At 36.0% G+C, this 18,590-nt stretch overlaps 1 protein-coding gene across 4 annotated transcripts in view; it reads right to left on the reverse strand.

Moving 5' to 3' along the window:
* The window catches only part of HEATR5A (HEAT repeat containing 5A), a 63,565-nt gene that overhangs the window by 12,798 nt on the left and 32,177 nt on the right, over positions 1–18,590 (reverse strand). For 3 of the 4 annotated variants that reach the window (XM_054275751.1, XM_054275749.1, XM_054275753.1), the window contains 14 exons: positions 18,263–18,426; positions 17,985–18,160; positions 16,534–16,639; positions 14,101–14,291; positions 13,525–13,684; positions 12,232–12,421; positions 11,496–11,665; positions 8,289–8,315; positions 6,336–6,474; positions 5,320–5,499; positions 4,267–4,506; positions 3,369–3,550; positions 1,612–1,680; positions 1,011–1,190 (listed from right to left, as the gene is read on the reverse strand). In XM_054275751.1, coding sequence (XP_054131726.1) covers positions 1,011–1,190; positions 1,612–1,680; positions 3,369–3,550; positions 4,267–4,506; positions 5,320–5,499; positions 6,336–6,474; positions 8,289–8,315; positions 11,496–11,665; positions 12,232–12,421; positions 13,525–13,684; positions 14,101–14,291; positions 16,534–16,639; positions 17,985–18,160; positions 18,263–18,426 — 2,174 coding nt within the window. The remainder of the gene's footprint in view (positions 1–1,010; positions 1,191–1,611; positions 1,681–3,368; positions 3,551–4,266; positions 4,507–5,319; positions 5,500–6,335; positions 6,475–8,288; positions 8,316–11,495; positions 11,666–12,231; positions 12,422–13,524; positions 13,685–14,100; positions 14,292–16,533; positions 16,640–17,984; positions 18,161–18,262; positions 18,427–18,590) is intronic. The other variant, XM_054275752.1, reaches the window with a different exon arrangement.

An 18,590-nucleotide genomic window follows, 5' to 3' on the forward strand; every position in this document is an offset into this window, starting at 1 on the left:
CTAGTGATCTTAATAATAGGCTAGAACAACCTACAGATCTTCACTTCTGACAGCTGAGTCTCACATCTAGTCTGAATTTTGTCCTGGCTTCTGACCAGTGAAAGGTTGTTACATGCTATTAAAAACCTTTTCTTCATGTAATGATTTCAAATTTATCATGGTACTTTATCTTTTCCTGAATAGATTAAATAGACCAATCTATTTAAATCTCTCAATGAAAGCACGCTTTCAAGATTTTTATTCCCACCTGCTAGCTTGTCTCCAAGGGCTTTGCTATTTTGTCAATATTTGTTCTCAAATATGCACATGAAACATTGGTATATTTTTTTGCAGATGTTTACATAAAAACTACCTATTGCCTACTTTCTCCTCCAAAGTATCTTCCTGGTTGTACACTGAAATATCATCCACCTTCATAACTTGCTCATCTTTAGCTGGTTATCAACCATCAGCATCCAAGGCCATTATCACCACATTCTAACACCCATCTTTTGGAAGTAGTGTGCATGGTTCACATTTTTGATTGTTAAATATTTAAGCTTGCATTTACACATATTAAAACAAGCCTTCACATGAGCTGGCTTTATTTTAACTAAAGTAGTATAGAGCTGACAATATTTATTTAAAATATATATTTCCAAGATATGAAATATCAATAGGCAGTGAGAAAAGTTATACCTATTTAAAATAGCACATTGAGTGGACCGTCATCATACATATCATCAACCATTTCTAACATACAATTTCAAATCAATATTGAACTATTCAAATATATTAAGAATTTGTATTTTTAAGTATGATACATTATTTTATTATATTACAATAAAACCTGTTTAATGAGCAGTGTTTTTGTCAAGTTTACAAAGTTCATGTACTTTCAGAGGTAGCACAGCAAAGCATCAGCACCTTCTATATAAAGAAGCATGTTAGAAATTCCTGAAAATTCTGTCTGAAAGGTTCTAACTCACCTAGCCAATATAAGACTAACATAGCAGAGCTGTTATACTAACCTCTGCCCAAGCCTTAAGGACGGCCAGTACCTCCATAGTTGAGGTGCTTTCATTATATTGTTCATTTTGTGCTTCTTTCCCAGCCTGCACTTTGAGCAAAGAGGACACGAGCAGCTGGTGAACCCTTCGGAGGTCATTAAGATCACTTACTACACCACTGGCTATCCAGGCACTGCACACCTAGTGTTGTGAAACAAACAATGAAGAACAAGGAAAAAACACCACTGCATACTCTTTTTTCCACCTGTAAAATTATGAAAGCCAGATTTAATTTCTACCAAGATAGAGTTACTCTCAGACAATAACAAATGTTGAATGACATCCCAGTTTAGTATACTTTACCAGTGAAAACCAAAACATTAGTGGGGTGTCACAAAAAATGGCAAAAACATCAACTGCAACAAAGTTTCTCAAAAGACTTTAAAGTGACAATAATCTTTGAGTTGTCACAATATAGAGGTAACATAAGCGACATTTTTTGTGAATGGAGGATTTAAAGTTAGAGGATTTATTTCCTTTTTCTTGTGTTGTTTATCAAGCAAAAAAAAAAAAAAATTCAGAGGGTCTATTACCTAAGAGACTTCTGACTTTCAACACTTGCCTGACAAGCTTTTGCTGTGACATCAGGAGGAGTTTCAGGAGCAAAGGCAGGCCTAAGTGCTGCTCCAACCTAAACAGAAATTATACAACATTTAATACATAGTGAAAGATTGACTAAATACTTACTTTTCATAATCAGACTTTGTTACAATTTTCCTTTATAAAGTATAGGTCCTTTGTCCTTTTTTCACAGATTGTTTCAGTGAGGTTAAAGAGCAGAGAAACAGTTTCAGTCATATTTTTATTGTTTTGCCTACACTGAAGACATTGTTCTCTTTGAGGGAGTCTTCATTGCTGACTCTTATTTTCTTGTGCAGTCTAAAACAGAAACAGTAATGTCTTCCTTCCTGAATGCCTGACTTGATGAGGAGCCCACCAAAAAAAAAAGCAATGTTCTGAACCATGAAAGACTTTGCAAGACACTTAGCTAGTGACATTTCCTTACTCAGAAAACATACAGATTTAAGAAAACAGCTAACTGAAGCTGGTCAACTTTGGAAAGTGAAAAAGTGTGGGGAGAGCACAAAGCCCATTTACCTAATAAAGAATGCACAAACACAAAGTTAATGGGCTGCTGAGGTTTTATTCACTCTCACTGTTGAAAACCATTTCATTAAAGTCTAATAAAAGATTCCCTAGCTGCTTTAGCATATATCTGAAAATTCATATTTAAGTTTGATATACTACACTTGCATCCCAAAGAGCAAGTACTACAATAAATGTTTGTGAAAGAAGTGAAAGGATTTGTTTTTAATGGCAATTAACGACAATTTCTTAAGAGCCTCTAAAGTTGAGACTTCATTTATGGAACTTGAGAACTAGATGTTAGGAAGTCATTACTTAAGTCCAGAAGATTTATATCCATCTTTTTCTGGATTATTATGATGTTTTTAGGAAAAAAATCTGACAATGTAGACTTGATTAACAGTTCGACATCCCTTAAACTTATGTCTTAAACAGCTAATGAGATCTGTGCACAGTATTAGCAGAAACACATTAAAGGTACAGAAGCTTAAAAGGAAAATTATTAGCTTTACTTGTGACCTGCTTGATGGTTTTGGACAGCAAGGACAGATGGTTTATTATTTTCCCTTGACAGCTTTAGACTAGACCAAGGAACTTCCTTCCCACAAAGGAGTGCCAAAAAATAGAATTATAATGGCAAAAGCAAGATCAAAGTAGGTCAGGATGTCTTCAGTGTCTCTCCAATTCTGTGAGAGAAAGTGATCTGACCTATTCAGTGCCTGCTAGAAATTGAAGCCATATGAGGCTTAACTGTCATATTTAACAAAAGTGTGGTATGGAATGCTAAATGACCAGGACATCTTTTCTCTAAATCTAAACCAAGACTTAACAGAAACAGAGTACAATCCACATGTCTCTAGCTTGTTTATTGCCCAAGATCTCCAAATGTAATAGCTGCTGTGCAAAGGCTACTTATTTCTAAGCAGACTTTAAATTTATAGTTATTCCTAATACTTCTTGCAATACTTTCACACTCTTGAAACCAATGCTTTCCAAAAAAACCCCACCAATGATATATTTTGGTTTTAATGTATTCAAGAGGGAAAAATGCTGAAACTTGAAAAACTTTGAAGCTAAAAAGTTATACACCAACTGAAAAGATATTTCTAATGAAGTTCAAACAAATTAACAATACTTTAACTGAAATCCAGCTCTGCACCTACACACTGTAAATGCAAATTTCTTTTAGTAATTGACTCTAAACTTTTGAAAGTTATTATCAATGGTGCTTACATTGGCTTGATACTGCTCCAGGATTACATGACCTGGAAACTCTGGTTCTGGAACAGCTGCAAACTTCCGAACAATAATTTGCAACATTTGAAGCCCAGAAAGACGAAGTTGATCACTGTGATCTGTGGCAGCCATAAAAGCCATACGGACCAAGTCAGCTAAATGCAGTACCAAAAAGTCATCTGAAAACAGAAATTTAAGAAAGAAAATAATTTTATTAGATTTAAATTCAGAGATAATGTGTTTTATAAGACTGTTCCAAACTGTTTTCAAAGTGCATATTTTACATTTTACCTTAATATGTAGCAAGGATTCACTTCAGGCAGCTTACACATAGATCAATTTTACTTGGCTACCTTATGTTAGCTGATCAAGTCTGCTTTCCATTTAAATGTAGAAAAAAAGTACTTAGAAGAAAGTATAAATATCTTCATGAATGAGACCTTCTAAAAAAGTGTTGAGGAAAACACCTCCAGATAAACAGAGTGGTATTGAAAAATGGCCCTGTATTTCTACTGGTGATTATGCAAATTATGGAAAGAAAAAAAGTGGCATTTTTTTAAGTCATACTCCCAGACACCAAACTGTGATGTTGTAGGCTGGTGCCAGCTATCACTTGTGACTGCCAGTGCTTATGCAGAAACAAAGCCTTCCTACACATACGCCATGGTACTATAACCAGGAAACTGAGTGTAAATGCTGTAGTAAGATGCCATTCTTTCAGCAAATAAAAATTTCTCTACTCCTTAAAGAATACAGGCTTACAATCAGAGTAATTAGAGGCTTTATTGATTATAAACAACAAATTTATGATTAATTTCACTAAGATGCAAAGAGCTAATACTTATTTTAAGCATACTTTGCATTCTATGAAATTCTTTCAGTGCTTAACACATACCTCTTGAATCACGTTGTTTCCTTTCCTGAGCCAAAGTTATATCAAAATGTGCACTGCCTGCATTTTCACACTGGCTTATAATTTTACAAACGCACTCTGCAGCAAAAACTCTGGTGGACCATCGTGGATTTCGGAAAGGATGGAACCTGTCATCACTGTCAGATGTTAATACAGATACATCATCCCCTTTGGCAGTTTCCTCTTCTTGGGTGGTATCTATTGATGCTACTGTATTGAAATCTGTATTTTGGACACAGAAGGGAAAAACCAAACATAATATTCTTTCTTACTATAACTGAAACCTACTAAAAGAAATCTCTTTGAAGTCTATTTCTAAACTCAAATTCACGGTCACTCCCTTAAGGTAAATGCTAGAATTCAAATATAATGAAACTGCCAACATTTAGTTGATATTACTTGCTGAAACACAAGATTAATACCACAAAAATAAATTAAGAACTGCAGTGAAAGAAGCAAAAGAAAAAAAAAACCTTTTAAAATTATTGTGATGTATTAGAAGCATTAGTACTGTTCCAAATAAAAAAAAAATCTAAATGCAATAAGTTTTCCTCCTGCACTGCAGGTTTAAAAAATTTCCTTCACCCCCACTAATATTCAGCACAGTAATTGATTTTGTGTGCTCAAGAGTCCCATTATGATATAACAGGCCTCCATTAGTTCTACCACTAATAGAAGAACTGGTCAGAATACTTTTCTTGCAGGTAATTTCACAGGACTCACAAGCTCAAACCTATGCTATATTTCCATTTCTGCTATGGAAATGAATTAAGATCAATAATTAAATCAACAAGCAAGACGTCCTAAGATGTTTACAAGAACTTGTTCAATGGGGAGAGGGCAATCAGAAGAGAGAAAGGCATATTCCTCTGAAGGAACTAAGTTAAAACATCCAATCTTGCAATATGAATGACAATTATACATTTTATAAATGGCAAACATTCAAGAAACTTAAATGCTTTCCCTCAGTGGCACAGTGTACTACTGCAGGCCTTATTTTGATTGCGTTCTCAGCTACAGTGTATTAAGACTTACCAGCAGAGGCAGCAAGAACATCTTTACAAAGCTTCAGCCAAAAGGAGAGCTTCTCAACTGCCATGGAAGTAAGCATATGAGTCAGGGTCTCTTTGATATCTTGGCACAATCTTGGGTCCAATTCTTTGTCCAGCAAGCCCAGCAATGCCCCCTCCAGGCCTATTTCTCTGATGTTCACATCTGCTAAGAACAAAGGCTGTGAGCTGAGTACTGTGCCTCACAAAACTGGATTAATGACAACAGAAACCCCACTAAAGGTTGCACACAGGGTATCTTGTGAAAAAGTAATTACTAGCCCTGAAATATTTTTTAAATAATTTTATTTTTCACTTTAACACTGCAGCTAACTTATGAATACAAAACAGATGTTGAGCTTTTACAGAAAGACAGTAACAACAGGAAGAAAGTTACCCCATCAAGAAATAAGAATCCTACTCTGAATTTCACAGCATTACCATCCCCTCAGCATCTAGATCCTGAAAAAAAAAAATCACTTACCTTATAAAGTAAGGTAATTCTAAAACAATGTTTTAACTTGAAATGGAAGTTAAAACTATCCTCCAAAAAAACACAAAATCAAACATAATGAAATAATTTGTTAAATTAATATGACCAATATTACAAATTTTAAATATCAGCAGTTTTAAAAAATGGCTATATTCTATTTATTCTGAAAATTTCCAAATGAGCTTGAATTGAAAGCTGAAGTGAAATAAATTTTTAACACCACTCACTCACAGAAAGGCACACGAGGATGAACTAGTGATCACTCTCAGACCTTTTAGCAAAAAGTTAATACAACAGCTGCTGGCTAGATGAGCATGGATTTCCCTGCAACTCCCCTTGCATTTCCTCATTTTATAATAATTTTTTTACTATACAGACAACTGAGGTAGAAAATGTTTTGAGTTTAAGATTTCAAGAGTATTGCAAAGTTTTCACACTCTTAGCAAAGTGTGTTTAAAATTCACTACCAATATGCCAAGCTTTTTGACCTCAAAATTTCAATACGTTACCTGGAGTAAAATCTTCTTTGCTCTCTTTCACTAGTGCAACAGCATATTCTGACACTTCAGCAGCTTCTCTTTGCACAAGCTGACGTAAGCAAGCTACCACTGCACGTCTCAGCAACAAGTATGAGCTACAGAGATTCATCTGAAACATGCAAGAAGATACAGTAAGATGGCTAATAAGCCTCTGTGGCAATACTTCAGTAAGGCTGGTATTTTCTGAACACTTGCAACTATAGCAAATCTGTTAAGTCAGTAAACATGTAATAGATGCTCTTTTTGGTCAGCTTTTTTTTTTAACTCCCAAATGAAAAGTTTTGCAAGTCCTGTAATCAATTTTACAAAACTTTTAGCATTTCTCTACAAAGGCAACTTACAATATTGGTTTGATGCTGAATCCACCTCACAACCAATATTGTACAAAAACTGCCAATAACTTCAATGCCAGGTGAATCACGGTAACTAACTCTGATTACTGGGTATATGCATACTGTGGGCCTGAAAATTTAGAACAAGTCATTATCAGATGTAACTAGAGAAATGTCAGTGAAACTAAAGGTGAGAGAGTCAATGAGGCCTTAGTAAAACAGAACTCCATGCATGAAAGGAAGTTTATAAGGGCAAAGAGAACACTGCTGCAGTTTCATTGGGAAAAAAAAATTATATACTCAGTTTACATTAAATTATGTTTTAGAGAAGTTGAGAGAAAATGTGAGAATTACTGGTGAATGTATGACACTGAGACAGGTCAGCTCTCCTGAGCAGTCTCTAGCAAAGAGGTTCATAGCACCATCATATTTTAACACCAACAGCCCAATGTGTGGGACATTTTACTGGAAAATACATGATAATAGATTCGCTATTACTGGAACAAGGAGAAACGCTTAAAAAAACCCCCAAGACATAGTGTCAAGGGCTTTTTGTTAGAGTGGAGCTTTCTCATTTTTATTTGCTTCTTTCAATTTTAAGACAATCCTGAAGGGAATCCTAAAGACATGATAAACTAGCTCTGTGGTCAGACAAGATGGCTACACCAATATTTATGCATCTTCTTCTAAATGAAGCTTAGGTTATCATAAAAAAATGTTCCCTACAACTAAGCAGTTGTACACCCTTAGCTGTTACCATCCTTAAAACAGAGCTGAGTGTCTGCTGCAGGAAAACCTTGCATTAGGCTGTGCTGCTCATTTGTCAGCAACAAGCCAATATATGTTAGTCAAAATGACTAATATATATTAGTTAACATATGCTTAAAGAAAGCAACTTAAGGACAAAAAGAATAAGCAATACAGAATTTTAGCTTTGTTAGATTAACAAAACTAAGCTTCATCTTCAGAATTTCTATGCATGCAAATGAATCTGCAATGCTCAGAATTACATTATACACAAAAAGATACACTCTCTGCATAATTCTTCTACAAGGAAAGGAACCTGACTCAATAGATATGTCTCCAAGGTACTTAAAATGCAACTTCAGAAACAAGTGAGACTTTTAACGCAACGTTTACACAAGCAAGCTACACATTCTACTTCGAGTTGGACATGCATAAATTCCGTGCTCATTTTAACAGGGAAAAAACAGAGGGCCCAACTGAGGCTACTGAAATAATGCAAGATGCACATTTTTCATCTCTCTCATTCTCCCACATTCTAAGCAGGAGACAGGACTAAATGACAGACACAAACTGCAAGCATCACATTAAAATTTAAATGTAAAAACAGTTCAATTTCTGTACTTAACACATTAAAACCAAAAATATCCCATACTAAGCACATAAATGAAATGTATTCCTGTCATCTGCAGAAAGTTAGGAAGGCTCTGGTTAGGATGACAATAAAATATCACTTGACATGCTAAAAGAAATTACATTAAAATGGTTAAAAAGAAAGATAAAAGATGAAATAAAAACACCACTGCAAACTGCAAAGGTTTAGGATTAACAAGGCACAGGGACCTACCAACACAGAATTATCCAACAAGATTTCCTGCACAAAAAACAAATGACAACCAGTCATGACAAAACCAAAAATAGATATCACAGTGATATCAACCACACATGGAGACTGTAACATGTAAGCTCAGCATATAATAAAATTCAGAATCTTATCTCAAACATACCAAAAGCCTAATTTGCTTCATTAATTTCTCTTATTTTTTATGCTGAACACACATAAATTCCAACCCAACTGCCACTAAAATTAATACTTAAACAATACCAAGACAACAGCACAGCATAGTTATTAACATTGTATAGTCATTGTGTTTCAATATTGATCTTATTGTTAATATCTTAGAGCTGAAAACTGGCATTCACTGTGTTGAGGAATACTACACCGTAAGCTTACACAGATAAGCTCTTTAGAAGTCTGTGCTCACCTAAGTTAGTTTCAGAGCTAATTTTAGACATTATTAAAAGCATATTCTGCTGTATTCTGTATTCTGTACAGAATACCTCTGTAAATCTCTCTTCTGCTGGAGCAAAGAATTCAAACAGCAGGACAAGTATGCATTATTGTCAGAAGCCCCGTGAAAGATCCAAGTGACAAACAGGGAACACTCTCAGAAGCCGAAGAAGGGAAGCTAGATAATGACAAGCACATGTACACAATATAAACAAAACAAAACCCCCACAAAACATGAACCAGTGAAGCAGTGTGTCCATTGCCTAAGTCATGTTTTACTAGTGCTAGCATAGCTACAACCTGAACTGTTTAAATACACTGGAGACCTGAGCCATCTCATGCTGTAGGGGCTTGACAGGTGGAGGAGGCAGCTTGCTGCTGCCTGCACAAGAAATTGTTTTAGCATGCTTAATGATGTAAAAAAGAAATTAAGAGGGAGGACACGGGGGTTATGAAGGAACAGAGGGAGGTAAAAGACAAGGCGAAGAGGAAGTGAGGGGGATGGCAGGAGAGTGAGGACTGTAAAAAGGCAAGTTCAAAAGCACAGACATTTAACAGAATCCTTGGGCAAAGAGGATGGAGAGGGGTGTTGGTTCAAATACTACAAAAAAAAGTAAAAAAAGAAAATTTGCCCATTAGTTTTCGAGATTTTATAAGTGAAGATTCATGTTTCTACAGATGGAGGGGGAAATATCACTCATCTGACTGCCTCTCCTGTTTTTCTTCCCTAAATAAAGAATGCAGTGGTGAATATCCACATGGTCTAGGGCCTAGCTTTTGCATGCTACTTTCCCTTAAGACTTCAAAATGCAACACAAAGGAGGACCATCACACCTTGTTCTCCAAATTGCAGACATTTAACTCATGAAGAATAACTAGCTGAGGGTCACCTTGCAAGTAAACAGCACAGTGAGGTGCAGATTTCAGATCCAATAACTTATTCTGCTTCCCCAATGAGATGGTGATTTAGTGGGTGGAAACTACATGAATAAATGTTGAGTTTTACAAATGCAGAATTCGTCTTGTGCAATTATCTTTTCACAGACCTGCAAAGCACACACTCAAAAAGCCTTGTTTATGACATTCTTCAGAGACACGCTGACATTACTGAATTGTCAATGCCAGCAGCATTGGCCTTAGTTGTACAAGTTCATGAAGAGAAGATCACCCATGTGAGGCTGCTGCTTTGGTGGACTCCTCTCCAGGACGCCTACAGTCACTTCTGGGATAGAGGGGAACACACTCAGATGCATGAACGCACAAACTCGAGCCATGACCCCTGCTTCTTAATTGACTAATTTAGTATTATGAAATTCTTAAACCACTGTATGAAGTGAGACCTTGAGACAACTTGTAAGAACAATAAAAATCAGTAATATTATGTAGACAAGGTAACTTTATCATGATATCCTCTATATTAGTAGGTATTTGATATTAACAGAGAGATTGAAGCAGACTGCACATAGGCTTAAAAATGCTCCCAAAAGCTATCACACCCTCCAAGCAAGAGACTGTCTGACCTGGTTTGTTGTGATTTTATCAATGTAAGAAAAACGATGTTTTACCCAACAAACAGAAAATAATTGTTAGTGTATGTTAAAACAACACTTCAGATTAGTTCCAGCTCTTCTGCAACTAGCATATTCATGTGTATCACAGCGTGGGGCAGAAAAACTTTCCTCAGCTTTTCCTAGCTCCCACAATCATGTTTCTAGTCAAACTAAATAAAGAAAATGTAAGAAATCTAAACCTATATGTTTAGACTAAACATAAAGATCCAAATCTATGTGTTTAGCATTGATACACAAGTGCTACCCAATGGGAGATGTGAATAAGAAATGTGTTGAAATAGACGAAATTAAAACAAAATCCAGCCGCACTTTATTGTCTGTGGACTTTTGTTTCTGACAGTGAGACAAAATCCTATTTAAAAAAAACAAAACAAAACAAACCCCTCAAAAACCTCCAACCAACCCTCCCTGTCCCCCAGCTAGCCCCTCAAATCCACCAAGGCTAATAGCTACCAGAATTTTTTTTTAACAGAACTAAGTACTTCAGAAGAGCAACTATTAAAGGCAGAGAGATACTGAGTGAAAATAAACCAAAAAAACCCAAACCCCACCCAACAAATAAACTCCCCTGCCTCTTGTCAAATAGGGCTGAAAAAGTTTTGTTTATTTCTTCCAAAGACCTGATTTGACTATAACTTGTGTGTTATAAATTTTTATACTGACTGCAAAGATAGTACACTGAACCATTAATGTTACAGAAATTACAAAACACAGAAATCTACAATTTTTCAGCATCATGAAAAAAACAAAACTAAACAAGACAACTCACAATAGTTAGTACACACAATTTTTAAAGTCAATCCTTCAAGCAAGGCACAAAAAGCAGTAGAGGGAAAAAACTGGCCAACATAAACCAGCTGGTACAAATCCAGCAAAAAGTTTTAATGAATAGTATATCCTGCCAGACAATTGGCCTTAATAAGAACAGCAGAATGTATTTGCAAGCAGTTCAGAAGGCCAAGATTTCTATAGAATGTGCTCATCTTGTAAAGGGAAAGAGAAACTGAGGGGAAAAAAATGAAGATATATAGAATACTTGCCTGTAGGAGAATATGAAACACCTCATGCCTACACACGTCTACACAATGATCAGTTTCTCTGCTTAAAGAAACAGCTGCATTTTTTAAGTGTTTGTGAAAAATATGAACAAATTTTAAAATACATGGATATAAACTAGTAAATATATACTCACACAGAGGCAGCTTACAAGGTTAGACAAGTTGACATGTCGAGGAGCAAACATGTGAAGCTGCTGAAGGCAAGAGATGGCTTGAGCTTGAACAAGGCAGTCAGGATTATCTTGCATCACTGCACAGCCCAAAAGGCAAGAAGTTCTTAAGGCTGACACTGCTGTACTGCTGCCTATATTGAGAATAAAGGTTATGTTTTGCTTGTTTTTAAAATGTATATTTCTTTATAATAAACATGATAACCTGTCTTTTTCCCAAGCCAGCCATAACGTTCATCCTCCTAAACGATGATCCTTGTATCTGTGCTATACTTTGATATCCATGAGTAGGGATCACATTGTTCTCTGGTTATTTAGATGCAAATTTTAAATGTCTCCATCATAACTAAGACATAGAAGGGCTCCTAACTCTTGAAATACAAACACCTGTTCTCATGCTAGAATTAAAAGATGTAAGAATGTAAGAAACATAAAATGTAAAATACATGTCAGAAATTTCAGCCCAAGGCAAGGCTTGGAGAACTAGTTCAAACAAAGGAAATTATGTCAAGAGACTATTTTTGGAAAACTAGAGCCATGTCATCTTGATTACATAAAGTCATGGCCTATGAAATACTATCTTACAACTATGCAAAGAACTTAGATCTGCTTATTTGTTAGATTTGCAACCACACACATTCAATGTTTAGCAGTTTGGCTGCTAGAGCAAAGGAAGCTGACACATTTGTGTGCTGCATACCTTGCAGCTCAGGGCCCAGAGTGGTAATGAGAGCATTCAAACAGCGCCCAAGGCTTTGATGGACTTCAGTGTACGCCGGGGGCACACTCAGCAACAACATGAGAACAAGAGATAAGGTAGGTTCCACATGCACATGATACAGGGGCCCAGCCAGATCTACTATCAGTGACAGAGAGTGCAGTGCCCATGCCTGCAAAATAAGAGAAGCAGTAATGAAATCTCTGTGTGATATACATAACACCTTTTAAAAATGTGCTAGTTAAAAGTGAAATTCAGTGATGAAATGCAATAGAAGTTGCACTTTTAGGTTCCAAAGGAACAAATAGAGAGGTTATACAAAGAAATTTTATCAATCTGATGTTGAGTAAGCCATTTTGAATATTTTACAAGGAACTGTACGTTGTGCAATGAAACAACCATTTTAAATTTTTCATTGCTAATAAACAAAAAATTGAATGTAATAGTAAATTAGTTTAACAGTGACTATTATTCCTTCATTATATTCTATTATTTTAAAAATTTCTTACAGTTCCTTGTGCAAGAACAAAATTGTGAAAAAATACTAGACTTTCTGAAATAACCTATTGTAGTTACAGTTACTTTGCACCAATAGCCACATCTGTTACACGTCAACAAACAGTTCCTCTTTGTGCAAAGATACTGTGGGAAAGCTTTAAAAATTTTTTATCTGATATTTAGACAAATACCTTAAATACACTCAATATCTCTTAAAGCTATTCTGATAGATAACAGTTTTAGCCACAGAGAAACAACATTAATTAGTCTTTAAAATTTCTTGTCTTATTCAATGATGTATATCCACCAAGTTCTAAAATATTCAGGCTACAAATCCCTTTTATTTACTATATGACACTTCAACAAAATGTGCTGTGAAGTTAACACCATGAAAGAGACAAAAACTGACACAAACAAAAGTCCTCTCATAAACAGAAAATCCCGGGTACTATGTAGTCCAAGTCAAGATATAGGTGAATGTGAAAAGAAACAATCCCTAAAACATCAGATATTGTTTTTGAAGCGAGCCTTATTAGTCTCATAGACCACTGAATAAGGATCTCCCCCATCTCATCATAGTTCTTGCTTTGGAAGTTGTTGAAGGTGGATTTTGAGCAGGGGCAGTCTTCTACATTGCCTTTGCTGCTCCAGCTGCTACCTGTGAGGTATGCCTGTGAGATGGTGAAGTGTCTTATTCTTACAAGAAAAACAACCTTAAACTCCAGAATATAATTCAATTAATTTGTAACATAACATTTTTATGTAAGTGGCAAGTACCTGTACATCAGGAGAAGTACTGTCCTGAGACAAAGTATAAAGGATTCCAACGCATGCATTCAGGTGCTGAGTAGAACTTATTCCTCCCAGGTACCTATACAGACATCCCAGAGCCAAAGAATGACCTGTTCTTGATACCACATCCCTAGCAGATTTTAGCCTATTAATTGAAAGAAAGGTGTTAGTTTAATTACCAAGACTCTTAGCATGTAATAAGCATATCTAAGAATTAAATTTCTGGTATATAATCAGCAAAAAATGTATTGGACACTATTATATTCCCAAAATTCTAAGTTCATACATGGTCTCTTATCTGAAGAAAGCACCAAAAATATTTTAGATAGACTTAAATGGTGTTGCTAGAACAACAGCCAATTCAATTCATTTGAAAGTCTATATGCTTCCTTAGTTAGTCTCACACTAGGAAATACATGCTTTTTCCTGTTAATTTCTGAAGTGACATCAAATTCATGAAGGAAACCAGCTTTTGAGAATTATCATAATAGGTGTCAGATAGATTTTTCAAACATTTTTATAAACACAAGCAGTATCTTTTCATGCTTATTGCGAACTTACTTGTCAAAACTGACTTGCGCTAATCCAGCAGTGAAGGCACTGTCAGAAACCACCTGTGCCAACCTGGCCAAACACTCTGCAGCAGCACATCTTAGAAGTGGATTAATGCTTTCCAAGGCACCCATTACCAACATCAGGGCAGATCTTCTAACTTCTTCTGAACCTAAACTTCCCTTGCAGTTAGCCAAGTGCTAAAAATAGACATTAAATATATTAAACAGCTAGACAGTAATCAGACTGTGCTTTTGTGTCAGTCATGCAAAAAATACAAGACCTGCAGAAGGATTTTGATTTTCTTCCCCTCTGTGTGAGGAATTAATCTCTTTCTATTTGGTGTTATGAGAGTTAGACATCTAACACTACATAAATGTACATCACAGCACAACACTATAGTATCAACATTATGATTTTAGGAAATATTGGATAAATTTTAGTACAACCAGATAAACCAACATATTAGCATAAAATTTAGGAAATACTATCAAGAAGAAAACACATACAAAAAACCCCAAATAACTCAGTCCCAAACATTTGCCTAAGAAGACAAGAATGAAAACAGCACATTGAACAGAGGAAAGTACAGATAAAGCATTAGGGAAAACGAACAAATACCAGATAATTATGAGATCACTTTATTAAAAAAATTGTTATGTTTTTATTTACCCAGTAAGAAATACAAAAGACAGTGAAAAAGACAGAAATTATATAAAACAGAATTTTTCGATATCTCTCTTATTTGAATGTCACTAGTATGGATGCTAGTACATTAGAATGTACTAGAACAGGCTTCCCTTGAACTAATAATAAAAAAGGGGAAAAATTAAACAGTGATTCGTTTGCACTCTAGAAAGCTATGACATCACAAAACAATGCATTACTATAGAAAATAGGACTGATCACCTTGATTGTTAATCAAAACAAACTTCTGTGTACTGTGCTGGTTCAGACTGGGGTAGAGGTAATTTTCTTCACAGTAGCAAGCATGGTGCTATGCTTTGGATTTTTGCTGAACACAGGGTTGACAATACTGAGATGTTTTGTTATTACTGAGCAGTGCTTACACAGAGCCAAGGCCTTTTCTGCTTCTTGTACCACTCCACCAGTGAGCAGAGTGGGGGTGCACAAGGAATTGGAAGGAAACACACCTGGGATAGCTGGCCACAATCGACCAGAGGGAGATTCCATACCTTATGGCAGTCAAGAGATAGTTGTTTAGCATAAATAAGCTTTAAGTAGAATGAGTTACATGGAGGTAAAATACTCAGTGATTTAGGATACTGTTTGATCAGCATGAGTAGCTGGTTTAGATAAAGCCTTAGGCTGATAGCTCTGAACTTAGGTCTAGGAGATGTTTTTGTCTGGAATGGAGTTAGTTTTCTGAGTAATCTTCCTAGCAGTTAGTACAATGCTGTGTTTTGTCTTTAGCACAAGAGCATTGATAACACATTGATGTTTTGATTGTTGCTAGGTAACGTTTATCCTAAATCTAGGGCTTTTTTGGTTTTCCGCGCTCTGCCACAGAGCAGATGCATCAGAAATGGCAATCAGAAGATCAGGACAGCAGAAGCTGCAATACCTCAAGAACTACCTACCTGCACAGACAGAGGGAAAGAACCCAATAACATATTAGAAGACTCCTTATCAAAAATCACCACTGGGCCCAGAGACACATGCAAGGCATGTAGAGAGCATATGAAGGGTAGATGCATAAATCATAAGGGTATAATTGCCTAGGGATTTTATTGTGGTGAGTACCTCTCCAGAGGCACCCAGCTTGAGCTGACCTGCTGCTGTATAACTCTATTAAATAACTTAGTTTTATAGATTTGATGCCTGACACTCTGCTACAGGAAATCCAGAGTCAAGCTGGAGGAAGGAGGAAGAACATCAGTGTGAGTGTATGTGACAATGAAGAGACAAAGGGCACAGCTGTCTGCTCTCAGGGCTGCCTACTGCAAAGGGGCTCCTGTCCCAGCAGTTCAAGTCTCAGGTGGTCTGTGTGTGACTCCTCCAACAGTGTGACAATGCTCTGGCAGCAGCTCTTCCTTTAACATGGAAACATGCTCAGCATATAAAGCTGGGAGGAGGCAAGGGAATGCTTGGAGTGATGGTTTTTTGACTTCCCAAGTGACTGCTAGGCATGATAGAGCCTTGCATTCCTGGAAACAGCTGAATGTGATGGGAAGCTGGAAGTGAATTCCTTGTTTAGATTCGCTTGTGTGCATGGCTTTTACTTTCCCTATTAAACTGTCTTTATCTCACTTTTACTCTCGCAATTCTTTCCCCCCTATCCCACTGTGGGGGGAGTGAGTGAGTGAGTGCCTGGCTGGGTTTAAACCTCAGCAATTGATCTATTTGAACCAAGAGATGCTGTGGTTTAGTAACAAAGAGAGAAAGAGAAACAAAGGAGAGAGAGAGAGAGAGCAGATTTACCTTTAAGGAAGTAGAAAAGGCAGACACAACATGTAGTTGCACTATTTGTTGTCGAGATCCTTTTGTTTGCTTTATGGAATTCAACAATTGTTCTAACACTTGGAGCCTTAAACAAAAACAGAAAAGAAGCCACATAATTGAAAATTAAGGAAATGAATCAGACTTTTTTATTTTAAAATCCATAAAAAAAATCTATAGTGGAATAAATCAACTCTTGAGCATTTTCATTCAACTGGCATCCCTGTCTAATACAAAAAAAAAAGTGTATTCCATATTAGAACGTGAACTTCCATATATGAACAGGAACTTTTTACATTTGTCTCCTTAAACGTATTCACAGATAATCACATATCTAAGTAACATTGAAGAGACATTATTAAAAGGAACTACATATGGGAATAATGCATTTTGACTTACAACTGAGAAAGGAGGAGGCAAAGGAAAAAGAAATGAAAATGTATTTATCTGCAGCAATTAATTTGTGTCTTGAGAAACAATTGAAGAAAACCAACCAGAAAGCTGATGACAGACAGGGCAAAAAAACAATGACAAAAAAAATCCACAATAAAAGCAGTCAATGAAGAGAGAATAAAGAAGTAAAGACAGGTCAGAAGAACAAATAAATAATTTGTCAATTTTATTGGCAGGTATTGTCATATACAAACACCTGCCTGGAACTGCCACTAAACCCCAAACATTCAAAATAGAAAAGACATCAAGACTCAGAACTCATCAAGATGAAACATTCATCCCACACAGGAAACTATAAACCATCACCAGCTATAATGATCATGAGCTAACGATCGAGATCTAACTATAGCAGGCCTTGAAAATATAAAGCTATTTAATTTTAAAATAATTCATCTGCTCTAAAGCTGCATTCAAAAATATTACCACACAGAAGCACACAAAAAAAGCAACTACATGCAAAAATCTTCAGGAATTTTATGCTTTAGTAATCAGTGTGCTTATACATGTGAAAAAAACCAAAATGCCATATATGCAGTGAGAAAATACATAGACAAAAACCCAAGAGAAGTATTTGATCTCTTACAAGCATTCTTGTACCTTGACAGAACTGTGTTGACACACGCACTCATTTCTCCCCATCCACTTTTTATAAAGAACGTATTATGTATTAAGCACAACAAAAAATGTGTAACATCTCTCAAAATAGCTTCCATTTTTATCTGGCTATCAAAAAAACCCATTATTTTTCTGGGTCCACAGATTTGCTATGACAATAACCTCTTGCTGGATGTGCCTTCTTGTTGTCAGTAACTTTAAAGAGAAAAGTCCAATAATTTGGTGGTCTAATGCTATTCAGATGGTTTACAGACTCCACTTATGCAATTCATTATTTTTTCAGAACTGTTTTTTTCTGCATTCAGAGTCAAACACTGTGACCATCTTACAACATCTCCTAAATTACCCAGCAGTTACTACTTTACCTGTGAGATTCTGTTATGTGGGAAAACATAACTCCAAAAAGTCGACTTGCTGCACTGATAACAGACAATGCAGGAGGTAGTGGTTTAGGTACTGAATCCCCTTTTGCAAATTTTTCATAAATTGAGTAAGGGTCATACTCCAGGCTGCCACCAGCTATGCTGTTACCTAAAAGGAGCTGTAAGAAGGAAAAGAGTGATAGTCATATTTTGGCCACTGACCTAAATAACTACAATTGTACAAAAATACAATAATACCTTTATAATAGAACAAAAAGTACCTGTTCTTCAATAAATCGGTGGTCAGTCTCCTGCAGTAAGGGACCCAGTAAAAGGAGATCATTCTCATGACAAAGGGATGGAAGCAAGAATGCAGAGGCATCAATCTGGCTATCTGTGACAGTCAAGTCAGTCACTAACTCTTTTAGAATAGCACTGAAGTCTCCTTTAAATCAATGAAAAAATAATCAAAACCATTGGTTAGTTACTTGCCACAAGCAACTTTGGGAGCAATGCATTTATACTGAAAAAGTAACATCCATGTAACATTTGTCTTTACTTTTCAAATAGTTAATTATAAAAGACTCTGCTAGAGGGGAAGCCACAGAG

Source organism: Melozone crissalis, unplaced genomic scaffold (assembly GCF_028551555.1).
Source record: "Melozone crissalis strain CALT ecotype California unplaced genomic scaffold, PUWL_Pcris_2 ptg000018l_1, whole genome shotgun sequence".
Classification (NCBI taxonomy): domain Eukaryota; kingdom Metazoa; phylum Chordata; class Aves; order Passeriformes; family Passerellidae; genus Melozone; species Melozone crissalis.